Consider the following 19609-nt stretch of genomic DNA (forward strand, 5'->3'; position numbering starts at 1 on the left):
AAACCAGATACTTTTAAACTTTTACTCAAGTAGTATTTTACTGGCTGACTTGAGTCATTTTACATTATGTATAACTACTTTATCAGAATCTTTAGGAGTTTCAATATTTTTGACCGCTACCTTGCCTGAGAACAATTCGTTTTACTTGTTAAAACAAAACCTTTCTCTGAGCAATTGATTAGAATAAAATACATTTCCCAATTTTTGGGGAGCATACAATATAGCTCAGTATTAATGATTCATTTATTTTATACAGTCATTACTGTTCATCTTTATCAAGGGTGTTAATAATTTCAGACCCCAAAGTATTGGGTACACACGCACATCATACTGTGCTCCGATCGTGATAAACCACCCCTAAAGGCATTCAGTAGTACTTGGAGAAAGCATTCTGCTCACTTGGTGATGGTGCCGTCGATGTCTGAGATGACGACGCGGTCGTCCCAGTTCCACAGGTAGATGGCGGCCTCGCAGCGACAGGTGCCCTGGTACTGAGTGGTCACGCTGAACACAACCTTGTTGGCCCCTTCCCGCAGGTTCAACCGCTCCTGGCCACAACACAATCACGAGGTTAAGATGGCTTACTGAGGGGGCAGGAAAATTACCACATGGTCGGGATCATGAGGTAGTGGTCGTGTGTGTGTGTCAGTGGTGACGTACTATCTGATCGGAAGTGAGGCGTAGGGACTTCCGGTACATCTGGCTGAAACACTGGGCGGTGGTCATGGTCTCGGAGGTCTCTGATGATAGGCTGCAGTCTCGGCCCAGGCCTGCCTCCTCGTCGCTTGTCAGGTCATCGAGAGTGGCCCTGGACAGTCACATATACTCAGTCACACACTATTTTAGCACGCGGTCTTATTTCTCACTATATGGTAGCTAATGGAATAGACAAGCAATTCTGCTAAAAGAAACCACAAAAGGCCAAATTCAAATTTTTCATGGAAAAACGTGCATTTGAGTTACACATGGGGAACAATGTGCGCCTGTGATCACTCACAGTATCGTTGTTGAGTGACCGGAAACAGAGGTTGAGGCTTCTTCAGTCTCTGCTTGTGCCTTCTCTTGATCCTGCTTGGAATGCTCTCCAGGCTGTAGTAAAAGAAAGACGGCGAAAAATATTGTTATAAATTAAAAGCTAAGCAGCGGTTTACCCATTACCCTTCAATAAGATGCCATTCCAATCCAACTAAAATGTCAAATGAAGGTGTGCTGGTGCTAGACTGGGACAAATACTGTATGTGCGACGGCTGGGGGTCCCCAGAAGTCCTGGGTCGCGTTCATTAGGCCACACAGTAGCATAACATTTTGCAACAGAAAACAATTTCAGATAGTACCTCCCAGTTTTCTTCAGTTTTGTGTCTACTGAACACGGCTCTAGCCTGGATTGAAAAACACTGCGATAGGCTACCTGGTTTGGGTTAGTGTCCATGTCCTTCCTCCTCCAGGAGAACCACCAGCGGCCAGACTTTTTGGGCATCTTATCCTTCACCAGCTGGTCAATGGCACTCTACAAACAGACAGCACAGGGTTAAAGGTCATATATTACACCTGCCACCACTTTCCCTGCTTTCCAATTATCGTTCCTAATCCTTGGGTGCGTTCAGTATGATAGAACGGTGTGCAAAATTTAGTTCAATGGAAACGGTATTGTATTGAAGGACCAGTTGAAGAACGTTGTAATTATGGTGGTCTAGAGGACATTTGTGTACGGTGTGCCGCAGGAGTTTACTACATTTTGCATTTGAATCATTTAGCAGACACTCTTATCCAGAGCGACTTACAGTAGTGAGTGCATACATTTTCGTACTGGTCCACCGTTGGAATCGAACCCTCAACCCTGGCATTGCAAGAGCCATGCACTACCAACTGAGTCACACGGGACTATTTCAAATGGTCACAAACATATTGATCATGCCACAACTTAGGGCCACCCCTTGCCAAACGTACCTCAAAAGCTGTTGAAAACGCTGCACACCGTTTTGAGGAAACGTGTCATTCAGTACAAACCGTCACGCAAAAGTTGAATCAAACTGAACGCACCCTTGAAATGTGCCCATACTACTCCCCATACTAGAGGTCAACTGATTCACTTATTTTAACCTAATATAATACATCAAAATCAAATAGCCTCAAATAAATAAATGTTCAATTAGGTTTAAATAATGCAAAAACAAAGTGTTGGAAAAGAAAGTAAAAGTGCAATATGTGCCATGTTTAAGTTCCTTGCTCAGAACATGAGAACATATGAAAGCTGGTGGTTCCTTTTAACACGAGTCTTCAATATTCCCAGTTAAGAAGTTTTAGGTTGTAGTTATTACATGACTATTTCTCTCTATACCATTTGTATTTCATATACCTTTGACTATTGGATGTTCTAATAGGTACTTTAGTTTCGCCAGCCTAATCTCGGGAGTTGATAGGCTTGAAGTCATAAACAGCAATGTGCTTCAAGCATTGCGAAAAGCTGCTGGCAAACGGAGGAAAGTGCGGTTTGAAAGAATGCTTACGAGCCTGCTGCTGCCTACCACCGCTCAGTCAGACTGTTCTATCAAATCATAGACTTAATTACAATATAATAAACACAGAACTACGAGCCTCAGGTCATTAATATGGTCAAATCCGTAAATTATCATTTCAAAAACGTTTATACTTTCAGTGAAATACGGAACCTTCCATGTTATGTCATAATTATGTAAAATTCAGACAAATTAATTAGTCTTTGTTAGGAAGAAATGGTCTTCACACAGTTTGCAACGAGTTAGGCGACCCAAACTGCTGCATATACTCGGACTCTGCTTACACTGAACGCAAGAAAAGTGACACAATTTCAGGCACTGCATTGATTATATGCAACACAGGACAAGCTAGTTAAACTAGTAATATCATCAACCATGTTAAGATTGATTGTTTTTTCATAAGATAAGCTACCGATTGTCATGAAAACTTGAAATCGGCCCTTCCGTTTAATCGGTCGACCTCTACCTCATACATTCAAAAGTATTACAAAGGAGCAGGTATAGACAGGTGATATACCTTTGGTAGATTCTTTTGAAAGACTTGCATTGACAGGACCATAGGGGCAGCTACTGCCCAGTTATAGTACCTAAAAGAGCACCAAAAACACCTAATTAGTCAACTGACAGAGACCTATACAAATCATACAGTACCACATCAGAACCACAAGATCAGATGGATTGTATATCATTACCATATATGGAACTTACTTTGAGTTGATGCAGATAACCAGATTTGGATCTTCGATAAGTCCAGGGTTGCTCACCAAATCTTGGTAGTTCACAACTTGCTCCATAAACTTATCTGGAACAAAGGGAAATGGCAATAGAGAATGTCTCATCAATACAAATGGGTAAAAATAAGAAAATAACATAGGTTACCACATTATTCATGGGCTGTACATTTCGTCACAACATTGTTTTGAACGTTTGTTTTAGGACTGACGGCCAACTGAACATTCTATTCAATACATCTTTCAATAGGTGCTGATAAAGATCTGGTCTAAAATGCATTACTGTCGCTTGAAAACCTGACGCCATATCTAAAAGGTAAATTATTACTAGCAAAACCTTGTGGCATCACTGTCACCAGATAGAATTTAGTTGCAGTATAACGTTTGGTTAGATGGAGACCAGACTTTAGCTAGCTAAAGTTAGCATTTGTAGCTTTTTTCGACAAGCTTTGATGGCTAATGACAACATTGCCAACTGTCTAAAGTAAACTTGACGACATGATGGCAAAGCTGTTTCCTACAAAATATTTGCCTACTTTAGCAATGTCATTGTATTTCCAAACCATTAGTGTAATTTAGGCGAAAGTCATAGCTCCCATTCAAAGTCATTAGCCCTCATTCTACTTTTTGATATCAAATCTGGCTGGAGGGTCTGTAGAACCTTGATAACAATGGCAATGACACGACTGAGTGACAGAGGTGCAACCCATGAGTACAATGGCATTGATGAATACTCGTTTTTTTGTCTTGAAGGGCATTCTAGAGTGTGCATTATTTCCCATTACAAACCAGATTGTTTAAATCCTGGATGTTGATTGGTTGATATGCAGGAGTCGTGGGACACCAACTTCCACAAAATACCATGACGTGTTAGTGTCATAATTCCACTGTCCCGCAGCCCAGGAAGGAAAATTCAGAAACTTTATCGCCCTTGGGGAAAAAGCATCTACACATACATTTTCCCATGCTACTATTTGGTTTGAAACGGACCTACCTACCTGACTGGTTGATATGCTAATGATTTGTTTAAAAATAGCAACGTCGAACCATGGACAGCTCTTCCACTCGTTTGCCATCAACGTAAACATCACTATTAACGTCAACTAGCTTGGTTAGCTCGGACTCGCCAACTGTAATAGTTGATGCCTATGTAGGCCTATTCAATATTTATTAAAGCATTTATTGAAGTACTTGTAGCTCATCATCATTGAACCTCTGCTAGCTAGCTGCATGCCAATGATTTGTTTAGCATAGCAACGTCGAATGAATAGAATGAACAACTGGGTCAAAACAACAGAAAATAATTAACGGTCATGCCACTTGGGTAGCAACTTCAGAATGTAAAAATGAATCTACTCGTTAAAATGTTTTTAATTAAAATATTTGAGAATAATTTAAGCAATAAGGCCCTCAAACTCGGGGATTATCGTGTGATACCTCCCGACTAAGGGCTGTTCTTAGGCCTCGGGTTCTCAGGCCTTATTGCTTAAATAATGCATGGCAATATTCAATCGCTATGAAGTTCATTCTTTTGAAAGCAAAAGTCAAAATGAATATATTATTGGCATTGTTGAATTAAATTTTCATAGTAGCAAGCTAGCAGGACTGACGTTTTGGTAAGATAAGCTAGCAAGTCTGTTTGGTTACAAAGGCAAATATTGTAGCTATCTAATAAACCTGCTCGCTACTTCAGTGGATGTTGAACACATTTCTACCGGCAAATTAACACATTTCTAGCAGCAAATGTGCTCAATTATAGCTGTGCAATAAGTGGGATAATCAATTCAGGGCCCTATGCCTTCTGTGGAAAATTCTGATAGTGCTTCGTGGCACACACTTTCATGTCATGCATTATTTTCCACAGGACACATAGCCCCTTATTGATTATTATTAAATAAATACTGTCTTCATTGTTTACTCACAAGCTTCAGAAAGACCATCATTAGGAGCAGCAAAGAGTGAAGGAAATGTGCCCTTCCATGAGACATGCACAGCTGTCTCATGGAAGGAAAATATACATACAGTACTTCCAATAACTCCCTCTCTGTCACACACACACACACCTTTGTTGATTTGGCTGGTGTGGCCGGTGCGGCCGCAGAGGGACATGCTGACATCCATGTGGTCGGAGGTGGAGTCCGACAGGTACTCTGTTCCACTGTCCATGGCCCCGCTGCCCACCGACTGGGGAGACTGGTTACCAGACCCAGACCCTTGCTCAGCACCCTGCCGCGAGCTCCCTTCTGTCTCACTAAATGGAGAGTAGAGGGAAAATAGTCTACCTCTATGCCTTTGCCTGAGTTAAAAATGGAAGTGACCCCAAAACCTGCTTCCAAATAATAATTCAAAATCTAACGCTACCATTTCATAATTACAATGGGTGAAAATACTAGTTCCAAGCTGTTGCATTTATCATGGCCCGTTTTCTTAAAGCTTCTCAGAGTAGGAGTGTTGATTAAGGATCGGGGTCCCCCTAGTTCATGTATTTATTATGGATCCCCATTCTATCTGGGGTCCAGCTAAATGAAGGCAGTTTATACAACTTTTATAACATTACAATACATTCACAGGTTTCACAACACACTGTGTGCCCTCAGGCCCCTACCACATATCTACAGTACTAAATAAGTGTATGTATAGTGCGTATGTTATCGTATGTGTGTGTGTGTGTGCCAATGTTTCTTGCTTCACAGTCCCTGCTGTTCCATAAGGTCTTTTTAAAATCTAATTTTACTGATTGTGTCAGTTACTTAATGTGGAATAGGGTTCCATGTAGTACTGTGTGCCTCCCATAGTCTGTTCTGGACTTGGGGACTGTGAAGAGACCTCTTGTGGCATGTCTTGTGGGGTATGCATCGGTGTCCGAGCTGTGTGCCAGTAGTTTAGATAGACAAGCTCGGTGCATTCAACATGTCAATACCTCTCATAAATACAAGCAGTGATGAAGTCAATCTCTCCTCCACTTTCAGCCAGGAGAGATTGACGTGCATATTATTAATATTAGCTCTCTGTGTACATCCAAGGGTCAGCCGTGCTGCCCTGCTCTGAGCAAAATCATTTTTTTGTGGCACCTGAACACACGACTTAACAGTAGACAAGATGCAACAAAACTAGGGCCTGTAGGACCTGCCTTGTTGAAGTGTTGTTAAGAAGGCAGAGCATCGCTTTATTATAGACAGACTTCTCCCCATCTTAGCTACTACTGCATCAATATGTTTGGACCATGACAGTTTACAATCTAGGGTTACTCCAAGCAGTTTAGTCATCTCAACTTGCTCAATTTCCACATAATTTATTACAAGATTTAGTTGAGGTTTAGGGTTTAGTGAGTGTTTTGTTCCAAATACAATGCTTTTAGTTTTAGAAATATTTAGGGCTAACTTATTGCTTGCCACCCACTCTAAAACTAACTGCAGCTCTTTGTTGAGTGTTGCAGTCATTTCAGTCGCTGTAGTAGCTGTGTTGAGTCATGCGCATACATGGACACCCTGGCTTTACTCAAAGTCAGTGGCGTGTCGTTAGTAACAATTTTTTAAAAGCAAGGGGCCTAAACACCTACCCTGGGGAATTCCTGATTATCCACATTATAGCAGGGGATATAAAGCCATAACACAAGTTTTTCAATGTGATCTTGTTCATTATGATCGAAAAGCACAAATGGACCATAGATCAGCACTCCTACTCTGAGAAACTTTATGAAAACCCAGGAATTGACTGTAAATAGAATGAGTGACAGATCCGATTGGTATTTAACAATGGGATCAATAAGACTTTGAGAGGTTCTGATTTCTTGACTTAAGAAATCATGAAATATACTTATTTCACTAAGGGAGAAAGGGTAATGTATAACGTTTACATTATGTCAGGATATGTTATTGTTAGACATCAGGGATCCTATAGGAGGAGAAGAGAAACAGTCTGGTACCAATCACAATGACCGCCTGAGTTGGGGAGGAGTGAGGAATTTGGGCAGCGGTCTGGTTAGATGAAGTGAGGAAGAATATATATCACTAATCTTCTGGATAGCAACAGATGTGTATTGGCTGTTCAGATGTGTAAGGAGGGGCTCAGCGTAGGAGAAAGGGTTAAATATCAGGGCTTGTATGAATATGTTCTTTGTCTGTTCAACCCTTTGGGGTGAATAAACTTGGTTGTAGCTTTTATAGAGTCCGTCAATTTCTTACTCTGATATTTAGAACTTTGAAAAACACACATATCTTATGCCGAGTCCCTAGCAGTGTGACCTGCCTTGTGTGGACAAAGTCAAGCCTAAGATAAGATAAAAAATTCTCATGATTAGTTTAGGGAATGCATCCTTCTACATTATCCACACAGAGTTCATCGATGTGTGTCGTCCTTGACACTGAGTAAGTGTGGATTGCGGAAGGCATGCCAACTGGGAACTTGGGTCAGAGTGGGGGAAAGGTGACATATTTTGGCCTGCATATTATGAAATATATTGCCTGTTGACCTCCATTAATATTTAACCACGGGAGACACCAAAACTTAATGTAACATTTTTTTTTTAAAGTGGTATGAAAAACTGTGGATTAAGAGCAATGTCCATTCTAACTTTAAGTAGATCTATAGTGGAATCTGTTCTCTCACCTATCATGTATGAACACTGATTACATTGAGGGAGGGTGGAAAGAAAGAAATCAGAGCAGGGAGCCCTTTACCCTTTAGGTGGGAAGTAGAGAGCTGCCACCTCTGGGTCAAGGTTAGACAGGTCGTCCAGGTAGATGTCGGAGGGTCCTAGGTGCTGACTGCGTTTACCTGTGTTCACACAGCACAGCAGCACAGAGAACCACCACACAATTGAAAGTCAGGTCAAAAACAACACAAATCCTCTTGAATCTATTAACATAATGCTTATACCCGTCAAATCCCCGCAGATCTAAGGGATAAGTGCCTAGGGTTTAGGGAGTGAGACTAGGTGTTCATTTGGAATTGAGTATGGGTAGATTGTTTCTCCCAGAGTTCTCACCTTTCTTTTTGTCTCTGTGCTCTGCTTTGCCCGTTGTGACTGCTGAGCCAGAATGCTCCTCCCCCAGAGCCTCAGTGGCTCCCATGTCTGTCACTCCAATACTCTCCGCAGCCTGATTGGTCAGGGAGCCCTCTGTGGCTCTGTCCGTCATAACAGATTTGATCTCCATCTCCTCCCCTCCCTCGGTGCAGGGCTTGATCCCGCTGTTGCCCTCACTCACGATAACTCCTTCTGCAAACCCCTGTCCATTGGTTTCTGGTAAGGCACTGTGCTGGTCTGGGTGTTCTATCCTATCGAGAGACTCTGTGAAAATGTTGGGACCTGCTGCATTGGCTAAGCTAGCAGCGTCAGGTAAGCTAGCAGTGTTTGCTAAAGTATCTATCCTGTTGCTAGCTAGCCTGTCTGTGCTGGTTGTGCCAGCTTTGCTACCCTTTTTGGGTGGGATGGGCGTGTCTATGCAGTCGTTTTCAATTAGGCTAACTGTGTTAGCTACACATTCAACATCACCTATGCTTCCTTCGCTAGCTAGGCTATCAGTATTTCCTCCATTAGTAATGCTAACTATGTTAGCCAGGGAGGATCTTGCCTCTTTCAGCTCCAGGTTGGATGCAGACTCCTTGGCTACCTCCTCCCCTGCCTGCAGGGTCTCTACTTGGGGCTGCTTTTTTGTATGCCCTGGAGCCTGGGAAGAGTCTATGCTAGCCATCGCTAATGATGCTAAAGTCAGTGGCTCTGCGGTGGGGTGATATGGGCTGGAGCTTCTCTTAGAGGTTCTCTCCAGGTCTATGGGGGAAGTCTCTGTGGGTGGGACCGGTGGTCCTGTCCTGGGCTTGGGCCTGACCACCACCGTTACGCTACTGTTCGCTCGGCCACAGCTGAAATCGGGCTCCTGGCCCATGTCGAAGGAGTCCTGCCACTGGATGGTGCGGAAGTGGGAGCTGTCCGAGCAGTGGATACCAGGGGAGACGCGTTGCACCTCCACCGTCCCCCTCTCCGCCAAACACATCTAGAGGGAGCAGGGAAAACAAAGCAGTGTGGTTATGAATTTCTTCAGTACAAACTTTCTACATCAACTTATGACACCTGTACGCCCTGTTACGGCACCTGTACTACCCTGTTATATCCTACCTTTGGAAAGCCACCCCAGTTCCACTGCATCTGAGGCCCTGAGGACTCCTGAGGCTTCACCAGCAGCTCGGAGTCACTCTTGGGGGAGGAAGGACGACTGTAGAACACACTAGAGACACAGAGAGGCTTCATTAATAGAACACGAGAATGAAACAGAAGAGACAAAGAAACTGTTCTTCAGAGAGAGAGCGAGAGAAACTAAAAGAGAGTGAGAGGGAGACAGAGAAGATAAAGAGCGAGAGAAAGAGAGCCAAGCTCTAAAAAGGCCATGCATACTAGAGGTCGACCGATTATGATTTTTCAACGTCGATACCGATAATTGGAGGACGTTTTTTTTTTAAACGGACAATTATTATTTATTTGTAATAATGACAATTACAACAATACTGAATTAACACTTATTTTAACTTCATATAATACATCAATAAAATCAATTTAGCCTCAGATATATAATGAAACATTTTCAATTTGGTTTAAATAATTCAAAAACAGTGTTGGAGAAGAAAGTAAAAGTGCAATATGTGCCATGTAAGAAAGCTAACTTTTCAGTTCCTTGCTCAGAACATATGAAAGCTGGTGGCTCCTTTTAACATGAGTCTTCAATATTCCCAGGTAAGAAGTTTTAAGTTGTAGTTATTATAGGAATTATAGGACTATTTCTCTCTAAACCATTTGTATTTCATATACCTTTGACTATTGGATGTTCTTATAGGCACTTTAGTATTGCCAGTGTAACAGTATAGCTTCCGTCCCTCTCCTCGCCCCTACCTGGGCTCGAACCAGGAACACATTGACAACAGCCACCCTCGAAGCATCGTTACCTATCGCTCCACAAAAGCCGCGGCCCTTGCAGAGCAAGTCTCAGAGCGAGTGACGTCACCGATTGAAATGCTATTAGCGCGCACCCCGCTAACTAGCTAGCCATTTCACATCGGTTACACCAGCCTAATCTCGGGAGTTGATAGGCTTGAAGTCATTGCGAAGAGCTGCTGGCAAAACGCACAAAAGTGCTGTTTGAATGAATGCGTACGAGCCTGCTGCTGCCTACCATCGCTCAGTCAGACTGCTCTATCAAATCATAGACTTAATTCTAACATAATAACACAGAAATACGAGCCTTAGGTCATAAATATGATAGAATCCGGAAACTATAATTTCGAAAACCAAACATTTATTATTTCAGTGAAATACGGAACCATTCCGTATTTTATCTAACGGGTGGCATCCATAAGTCTAAATATTGCTGTTACATTGCACAACCTTCAATGTGTCACAATTAAGTAAAACTCTGGCAAATTAGTTAGCAACGAGCCAGGCGGCCCAAACTGTTGCATATACCCTGACTGCGTGCAATGAACGCAAGAGAAGTGACAATTTCTCCTGGTTAATATTGCCTGCTAACCTGGATTTCTTTTAGCTAAATATGCAGGTTTAAAAAGATGTACTTCTGTGTATTGATTTTAAGAAAGGCATTGATGTTTATGGTTAGGTTCAGTCGTGCAACGATTGTGCTTTTTCCGCAAATGCGACATTGTTAAATCATCCCCTGTTTGGCAAAGTTGGCCGTCTTTGTTAGGAAGAAATAGTCTTCACACAGTTCGCAACGAGCCAGGCAGCCCAAACTGCTGCATATACCCTGACTCTGTTGCAAGCGAAGTGACAATTCTCCTTGTTAAAAGAAATTCATGTTAGCAAGCAATATTAACTAAATATGCAGGTTTAAAAATATATACTTGTTTATTGATTTTAAGAAAGGCATTGATGTTTATGGTTAGGTACACGATGGAGCAACGACAATCCTTTTTCGCGAATGCGCACCGCATCGATTATATGCAATGCAGGACACTCTAGATAAACTACTAATATCATCAACCATGTGTAGTTAACTAGTGATTATGATTGATTGATTTTTATAAGATATGTTTAATGCTAGCTAGCAACTTACCTTGGCTTCTACTGCATTCGCGTAACAGGCAGGCTCCTCGTGGAGTGCAATGAGAGGCAGGTGGTTAGAGTGTTGGAGTAGTTAACCGTAAGGTTGCAAGATTGAATCCCAGAGCTGACAAGGTAAAATCTGTCGTTCTGCCCCTGAACAAGGCAGTTAACCCACCGTTCCTAGGCCGTCATTGAAAATGAGAATGTGTTCTTAACTGACTTGCCTAGTTAAATAAAGGTGTAAAAAAAATTATAAAATTGTCCAAATCAGTGTCCAAAAATACCGATTTCCAATTGTTATGAAAACTTGAAAATCGGCCCTAATTAAATCGGCCATTCCGATTAGATCGGTCAACCTCTAATGCATACATAAGCTAAATAAACATAAATGACACCGGCAAGCGCAGTTCGCAGTTTTTTTTTTCTTCTATTGAATTATCATCATAGAATTCCCACGCACCTGCAACAAGTAACCTCAGATGTGTGCTTTTCCTATTTTAAGAGAGCGGGAGAAAGACAGTAGGGAAAAAAGTGACAAGAACAGAGAGAGTTCAACAACTTGAGAGAGAATGAGGGGGACAGACGCAGAGAGAGGGTGAAAGAGAAAGAAAATGTGCTTTCTTGGACACAGATGCCTAAATTAGAAATTTCAGAGATTACTGTATTTCTGACGTCTCAAACGCTAACTCCGGAGGTCGCACACAGCACTTGCCCGATAGTGGCTCCCCTCTAAGCAGCACAGTGTAAAAATAATTGTCTCGTTAAGACGAACATTCATATTGTAAAAATACTAATAGCAGAGCAATGTTCTTGAAACAGCTGAAATGTATTGGCATTTTTCATTATATTTGAGACTTTATCGAGTTGCATTCTGAAATTGTTGCCGCATCTTTAACACTAGAACCGCTGGGCCTCGAGGGACCCCTCTTCAAGCTAACGAGCAGTCAGTCATTCTGACTGCAACATTCTCAGTGTAATATATGCTATCGCTGAAATAATAATTTGGTTGTACTCATGGTGTTAACAGAATACTTTTTTTTTTTTTATGAAAAGAAAAGGCATTTATTCGTTTTTGTCGCTGTAGGCTATATTTAAAAACAAAAACATTAAACTGTCCAATCAATTCTTTGTTCAACTGTTCTTTGACATCAAAACAGAGGCAACGCATGATTTCTCTTGAAGCCATCCCGTGACATGGTTTCTCCAAAGTAAGGTATCCCATACATGTCTGACCAGAAGCCTTCCATATTTTATGTACACACTCATTCCACCGAATGCTTCACAGACATGCAGGATTGAAATGAATGCTTCCAGGGGGGGGGGGGGGGGTAAAAATAATGACATTCCCTCCTACAACTGGTTATAACGCCAGGTCTTTAAAAATGGCAGAGTAGTGAAATAAATTAATGAGCAGTCAAAAAGTTTACACTTTAGTTTATTTGGTAAATATTTTCTTAACTCTTCTTGAACTGCACTGTTGGTTAAGTAAGCAAGCATTTCACGGCAAGGTCATCAGTCGTGGCCAAAAGTTTGGAGAATGACACAAATATTAATTTCCACAAAGTTTGCTGCTTCAGTGTCTTTAGATATTCTTGCCAGGTGTTACTATGGAATACTGAAGTATAATTACAAGCATTTTATAAGTGTCAAAGGCTTTTATTGACAATTACATGAAGTTGATGCAAAGACTCAATATTTGCATGCTGTCAATTAACTTCTGGGCCACATCCTGACTGATGGCAGCCCATTCTTGTATAATCTATGCTTGGAGTTTGTCAGAATTTGTGGGTTTTTGTTTGTCCACCGGCCTCTTGAGGATTGACCACAAGTTGTCAATGGGATTAAGGTCTGGGGAGTTTCCTGGCCATGGACCCAAAATATGTTTTGTTCCCCAAGCCACTTAGTTATCTCTTTCGCCTTATGGCAAGGTGCTCCATCATGCTGGAAAAGGTAGCTAGCCTTGTGTTGTAAGTTACTGTCCTGCTGAATGGTGAAATAAATCTCCCAGTGTCTGGGGTAAAGCAGATTGAAGCAGGTTTTCCTCTAGGATTTTGCATGTGCTTTGCTCCGTCTCGTTTCTTTTTATCCTAAAAGTGTCTGTTTTTGCCGATGCCAAGCATACCCATACCATGCAGCCTCCACCATGCTAGGCAATTAACTCAGTGATGGCTAGGATATGCCCCAAACATCAGGCTTTGAAATTAGGACAAAACTTGTATTACTTTGCTGTGTTTTTTTTGCAGTATTACTTTAGTGCCTTGTTGTATACAGGATACATGTTTGGGAATATTTGTATTCTTCTTTTCACCTCTGTCATTTCGGTCATTATTGTGGAGTAACTACAGGGTGGTTGATCCATCCCCAGTTCTCCCTTCACAGCAATTGAACTCAACCACCATTGGCCTCATGGTGACATCATTGAGCAGTTACCTTCCTGTCCAGAGTGTGCAAAGATTCTACTTTGTAGAATCTCAAATATATTTTGATTTGTTTAACACTTTTTTTGGTTACTACATGATTCCATATGTGTTATTTCATTGTGTTGATGTCGTCGCTATTATTCTACAACGTAGGAAATAGTACAAATTAAGAAAAACCCCTGAATGAGTAAGTGTCCAAAGTACTGTATGTATGAGGGACATAGGAAGGGGTAGTGATAAAGAAATCATGCTCCTACCTATCTCTCTGATTTGGTCCTGCCGTACATACCTACACGTACGCTATGGTCACAAGACGCAGGCCTCCTAATTGTCCCTAGAATTTCTAAGCAAACAGCTGGAGGCAGGGCTTTCTCCTATAGAGCTCCATTTTTATGGAACGGTCTGCCTACCCATGTCAGAGACGCAAACTCGGTCTCAACCTGTAAGTCTTTACTGAAGACTCATCTCTTCAGTGGGTCATATGATTGAGTGTAGTCTGGCCCAGGAGTGGGAAGGTGAACGGAAAGGCTCTGGAGCAACGAACCGCCCTTGCTGTGTCTGCCTGGCCGGTTCCCCTCTTTCCACTGGGATTCTCTGCCTCTAACCCTATTACAGGGGCTGAGTCACTGGCTTACTGGGGCTCTCTCATGCCGTCCCTGGAAGGGGTGCGTGACCTGAGTGGGTTGATTCACTGTTGTGGTCATCCTGTCTGGGTTGGCGCCCCCCCCCTTGGGTTGTGCCGTGGCGGAGATCTTTGTGGGCTATACTCAGCCTTGTCTCAGGATGGTAAGTTGGTGGTTGAAGATATCCCTCTAGTGGTGTGGGGGCTGTGCTTTGGCAAAGTGGGTGGGGTTATATCCTTCCTGTTTGGCCCTGTCCGGGGGTGTCCTCGGATGGGGCCACAGTGTCTCCTGACCCCTCCTGTCTCAGCCTCCAGTATTTATGCTGCAGTAGTTTGTGTCGGGGGGCTAGGGTCAGTTTGTTATATCTGGAGTACTTCTCCTGTCCTATTCGGTGTCCTGTGTGAATCTAAGTGTGCGTTCTCTAATTCTCTCCTTCTCTCTTTCTTTCTCTCTCTCGGAGGACCTGAGCCCTAGGACCCATGCCCCAGGACTACCTGACATGATGACTCCTTGCTGTCCCCAGTCCACCTGACTGTGCTGCTGCTCCAGTTTCAACTGTTCTGCCTTATTATTATTCGACCATGCTGGTCATTTATGAACATTTGAACATCTTGGCCATGTTCTGTTATAATCTCCACCCGGCACAGCCAGAAGAGGACTGGCCACCAGGTTTTGGCCTTTCTAGGGAGTTTTTCCTAGCCACCGTGCCTCTACACCTGCATTGCTTGCTGTTTGGGGTTTTAGGCTGGGTTTCTGTACAGCACTTTGAGATATCAGCTGATGTACGAAGGGCTATATAAATACATTTGATTTGATCATGTCAACCCCTATTGTTTTTGTATAACGATCCCTATTATTAGTGTTATTATTGTATAACGACAAAGTGAAACATTTCTTCACGAAAAATATTGTTCTCACAGTGTTATTTAACACTGTACAGGAAATGGTGGTTTCGGGTGGATTATTATTTTAATCTGTGTCCAGGAAACAGCCCCTTAGAGCAGTGGTTCCCAAGCAGTGGCTTCCAAACTTTTTTTAAACTGTAGCACACCTCGATGGAATAAAAAAAAAAAAAAGGGTCACACCTACATTGTCCCTATTCATTTATTTAGTGGTAATGACCTCCCATCTCATCCATTCTGCAAATAATACATTTTCTTTGACAAATGTTTTTTTTTTTTAATTATATCGGATTTATTTGAACGGTTAGCATAGTTCCTTACTTATGACGATTAATTTGTGTACTCTTAAAAGCGTCCTGCGAAACTGCGCTAGAAAGAACACAGTGCAGACCCCGCCCTCAGAAGCCCCGCCCTCCTCAAGCTGTAACACTGGGGCTTGCATTATTTTCCTCAATTTAGTACCACTCTTCAAACGAGCCAAAATGTGTTATACCTCGGTAAAAAGGTTCAGTTTTGAACAGTTTGGCAGCCTCAGTGCCCCGGACTGAAAACAACGATATAGACGTAACCATGTGCGCCATTCAATGGATTGTCTGAGAGGCACTGGTGCTCCCAAGTCAAAATAATAAATCACACCGGTGAAAAACCAATACATAAGGCTTAGAGGGTAAGTTGTCTGACCTGCTCTCTGAGGGGGACCACTCTCCCTCTGAGTGAGGGTGTACGTCCCTGGTCTGCACGGCCCCCAACTCTTCATACGGTTGCTCAGACAGCGAGAAGTACACCGACTTACTGTTAGGGAGACAAAAGAGCCAGCCACAGGATATATCAGAAGATAAAATGAGATCGTTCAAAGCCATATACCGAATGCTATATCTAACAATAGGACATGGGTTAAAGGTATTTGTCTTTTTCACCTAACACTTGTGGTGTGTTTGATTTAGTTTGGCCAGCACTATGAATCCAATAGAATAGTCATTCTTAACCAATAGAATTAATGTTTTCAACAGGAGTTGACATTGACCTGGCGAGCATAGATGTGGTGAGCTCTTCTTTGGAAGGGCTCTCCTGTTCAGTCTGCTCCCGCTCCCTCTCCCTCTCATCGGACGAGGAGCTGCCGTCATCTCTTAGGTGGGAGTCGGAGCGTATGCGTTTGCGCCGCCGCTTTTTCCTGCGTGTGCTACCGGAAGTGGGGGGGCCTTCGAAGGTCTCCTCGGCCCCCTCCGGGAGCTCGATGAGGATGGGTGACGTACAGAGGTGGGCTGGCACTCTGGACTGGGGGTGAAGGGGAGAAAATTAAGGCACAACTAAAATACTAATTAGTTGCGTTAATGTACTAGGCTACACATGAGTAGGTGTGTCTAAACTTTTGACTGGTACTTCATACGCCCCCCCCCCCCCCGATCGGTATTACAAAATATACCATTTATACCGTATACCAAGGTATCGCCCAAACCTAGTTGGAATGCCCATCTGGGAATTGAACACCAGTCCCCTGCATGACAGGCGGGGAACAACTCTAACAAACAGACCTTCTCTCCCCATCTCAGGCAACCCTGATGCATTCGTACACTGTTTTGTCTAATAAAAGAGAGGGCCTTCTCCAGTTACGCCAATCTTTCTAAGAAGTCACCGACAGAGTTCAGACTCCTGTACGCTGACACTGGTCACACAAACTGGTCCGAGTCAAGGCAGCCGGAGTGTTTCCACCCCAGGCAAACAAGACAGCACTTGTGAGTATCTTGAATTTCCATTGTGAAACCACATGCCCTAGGGCATGGTCGGACGTTCAACTCTGTCTGGTTAGCCTTTTTGAGCTCTTACCACTGGCCAACTTATTCAAGCAAGGAAGCATTAGCTACACAAACAAAGCAGAAAGTAGTTAGTTTTTGTGTTTGCTTAAAGTAAATACCAAGACATCTAGGGGACGAGTACTCTCTCCCCACTAACAGACACCTAAGTCGGGGCCAAATCTAGTAGTCCGTGTGTTTGAAATGTTAGTAAATTGAGGAAATGAATGCAAGCCCCGGCATTACAGGCAGGCAGGCGGGGCTTCCCAGGGCTGGCCCTGAATTCATTGGCCCTTTGGGTGTGTTTATTATTTTTTTATTCAGGTGAATTTGATTGGTTGTTGACTCCCCATAGTATGTTATGCCGAGTGACTGACTGAAAGGGAAGAAATCAGACATTGAATCTCTCTTTAAGCATGGTCAAGTTAATCATTTGGCTGTGACACAAAGATAGTCATCCTACTGAACTGAAGGACAGGAAGGAAACTGCTCAGGGATGTCACCATGAGCCCATTGGTGACTTCAGTTCAATGGCTGTGATGGGACATTACTGTGACTCCACAAGAAAATGATATAATAATAATAATGATACAGAATACAAATATTCCAAAACATACATCCTGTATTTAACAAGGCACTAATGTAATAATACCCCCACCAAAATGTTGAGCCTTATGTTTAATCCAACTCAACACTTCACTGAGTAACTTCCTCCTTTTCAAGCATGGTGGTATCTGTATCATGGTATGGGTATGCTTGACATTGGCAAAGACTGGGGAGTTTTTCAGGATAAAATAAATGGGATGGAACTAAGCACAAGCCAAATTCTTGAGGAAAACCTTCCCCAGTCTGCTTTAGACCAGACACTGGGAGAGGAATTCACCTTTCAGCAGGACAATAACCTACAACACAAGGCCAAATCTACACTGGAGTGATTTACCAAGAAGACAGGGAATGTTCTTGAGTGGCCTACTTCCAGTTTCGACTTAAAAATCGTCTTGAAAATCTATGGCAAGACTTGAAAACGGCTCTAACGATGATCGTAACAATTAACCTAATAAGACAAACAGCTGTAATTGCTGCCAAAAGGTGTTTCTAACATGTATTGACTATGGGGGTGAACACTTCTAATCAAGGTATATTAGTGTTTTATTTTTCATTCCTCTTTAACAAATGTTAGATCATTATTCTTCCACAATGACATTACAGTATTTGGTGTAGACCATTGACCAAATATGACAAGTAAATACATTATAATCCCACTTTGTGACAATAAAATGTGAAGAGTTCCAAGGGGGGGTGTGAATGCTTATGATAGGCATTGTACATTGTCAATAAGCCTAAGAAAAAACATAACAGGCTACATCACCTATCCTATTAGCTTAACACGTCTCCAAAAAGAGGTTAACCTCCACTAATGAACAGACCTATAGGATCAAATATATATATTTTTTATGGGACAAACCTCAAAATCCTCATTTTCCTCCACGAAAAAAGCTTCTCCGTTGTCCCCCAGCTTCATTTGCAGGTAAACTGGCTCCCCGTTGATCTCAATGTCCACCTGCAACACAGTCACAGTCAGTGTGTGTGTGTGTGTGTGTGTGTGTGTGTGTGTGTGTGTGTGTGTGTGTGTGTGTTTAAGAGAGAGCGTGAAGAAGGGTATGTTGATCATCTGTATGTGTATTTATTCGCTTACATACAGTGCCTTCAGAAAGTATTCATACCCCTTGACGAGCTTCACATTTGGTTGTTTTACAGCCTGAATTCAACATTTATTGTTTTCTCACCCATCTACACATACCGTCGGCATAATGACAAAGTGAAAACATGTTTTTAGAAATGGTAGAAAATATATTGAAAAGGAAATATCTCATTTACATAAGTATTCACACACCCGAGTCAACACGTTGTAAAAAAATATAACACTTTTTTTTATTTTTTTTATCACCTTTGGCAGCGATTACAGCTGTGAGTCTTTCTGGTTAAGTCTCTAAGGGCTTGGCACACCTGGATTGTACAATATTTGCACATTATTAGTTTTAATACATTCTTCAAGCTCTGTGAAGTTGATTGTTGATCATTTTCAAGTCTTGCCATAGATTTTCAAGCTGATTTAAGACCAAACTGTAACTAGGCCTCTCAGGAACATTCAATGTCGTCTTGGTAAGCAACTCCAGTGTATATTTGACCTTGTGTTTCAGGTTCTTGTCCTGTTTAAGGGTGAATTTGCCTCCCAGTGTCTGTTGGAAAGCAGACTGAAACAGATTTTCCTCTAGGATTTTGCCTGTGCTTGGCTCGATTCTGTTAATTTTTATCCCCCCCAAAAAACTCCCTAGTCCTTGCCGATGACAAGCATACCCATAACATGATGTAGTCATGGTTTTGACACAAACATAAAGCTTTGTATTCAGGCCAAAGTCCATTCTTTGCCGCAGTTTTACTTTAGTGCCTCATTACAAACAGGATGCATGTTTTGGAATATTTGTATTCTTCTGCACAGGCTTCCATATTTTCACTCTGTCATTTAGGTTAATATTGTGGAGTAACTACAATGTTGTTGATCCATCCTCAGTTCTC

The 19609-nt window shown here is 42.3% G+C and overlaps 1 protein-coding gene across 3 annotated transcripts in view; it reads right to left on the reverse strand.

The window, feature by feature from the left end:
- LOC109891954 (phosphatidate phosphatase LPIN2) overlaps positions 1-19609 on the reverse strand; it is a 37267-nt gene that overhangs the window by 8972 nt on the left and 8686 nt on the right. For all 3 annotated transcript variants that reach the window (XM_020484409.2, XM_031826404.1, XM_020484415.2), the window contains exons 3-15: positions 18498-18593; positions 16267-16517; positions 15924-16034; positions 9363-9471; positions 8235-9240; positions 7927-8023; positions 5311-5498; positions 3225-3318; positions 3034-3103; positions 1409-1507; positions 998-1089; positions 661-808; positions 400-548 (exon numbers count right to left, since the gene is read on the reverse strand). In XM_020484409.2, coding sequence (XP_020339998.1) covers positions 400-548; positions 661-808; positions 998-1089; positions 1409-1507; positions 3034-3103; positions 3225-3318; positions 5311-5498; positions 7927-8023; positions 8235-9240; positions 9363-9471; positions 15924-16034; positions 16267-16517; positions 18498-18593 — 2510 coding nt within the window. The remainder of the gene's footprint in view (positions 1-399; positions 549-660; positions 809-997; positions 1090-1408; positions 1508-3033; positions 3104-3224; positions 3319-5310; positions 5499-7926; positions 8024-8234; positions 9241-9362; positions 9472-15923; positions 16035-16266; positions 16518-18497; positions 18594-19609) is intronic.

Source organism: Oncorhynchus kisutch, linkage group LG1, assembly GCF_002021735.2.
Source record: "Oncorhynchus kisutch isolate 150728-3 linkage group LG1, Okis_V2, whole genome shotgun sequence".
NCBI lineage: Eukaryota > Metazoa > Chordata > Actinopteri > Salmoniformes > Salmonidae > Oncorhynchus > Oncorhynchus kisutch.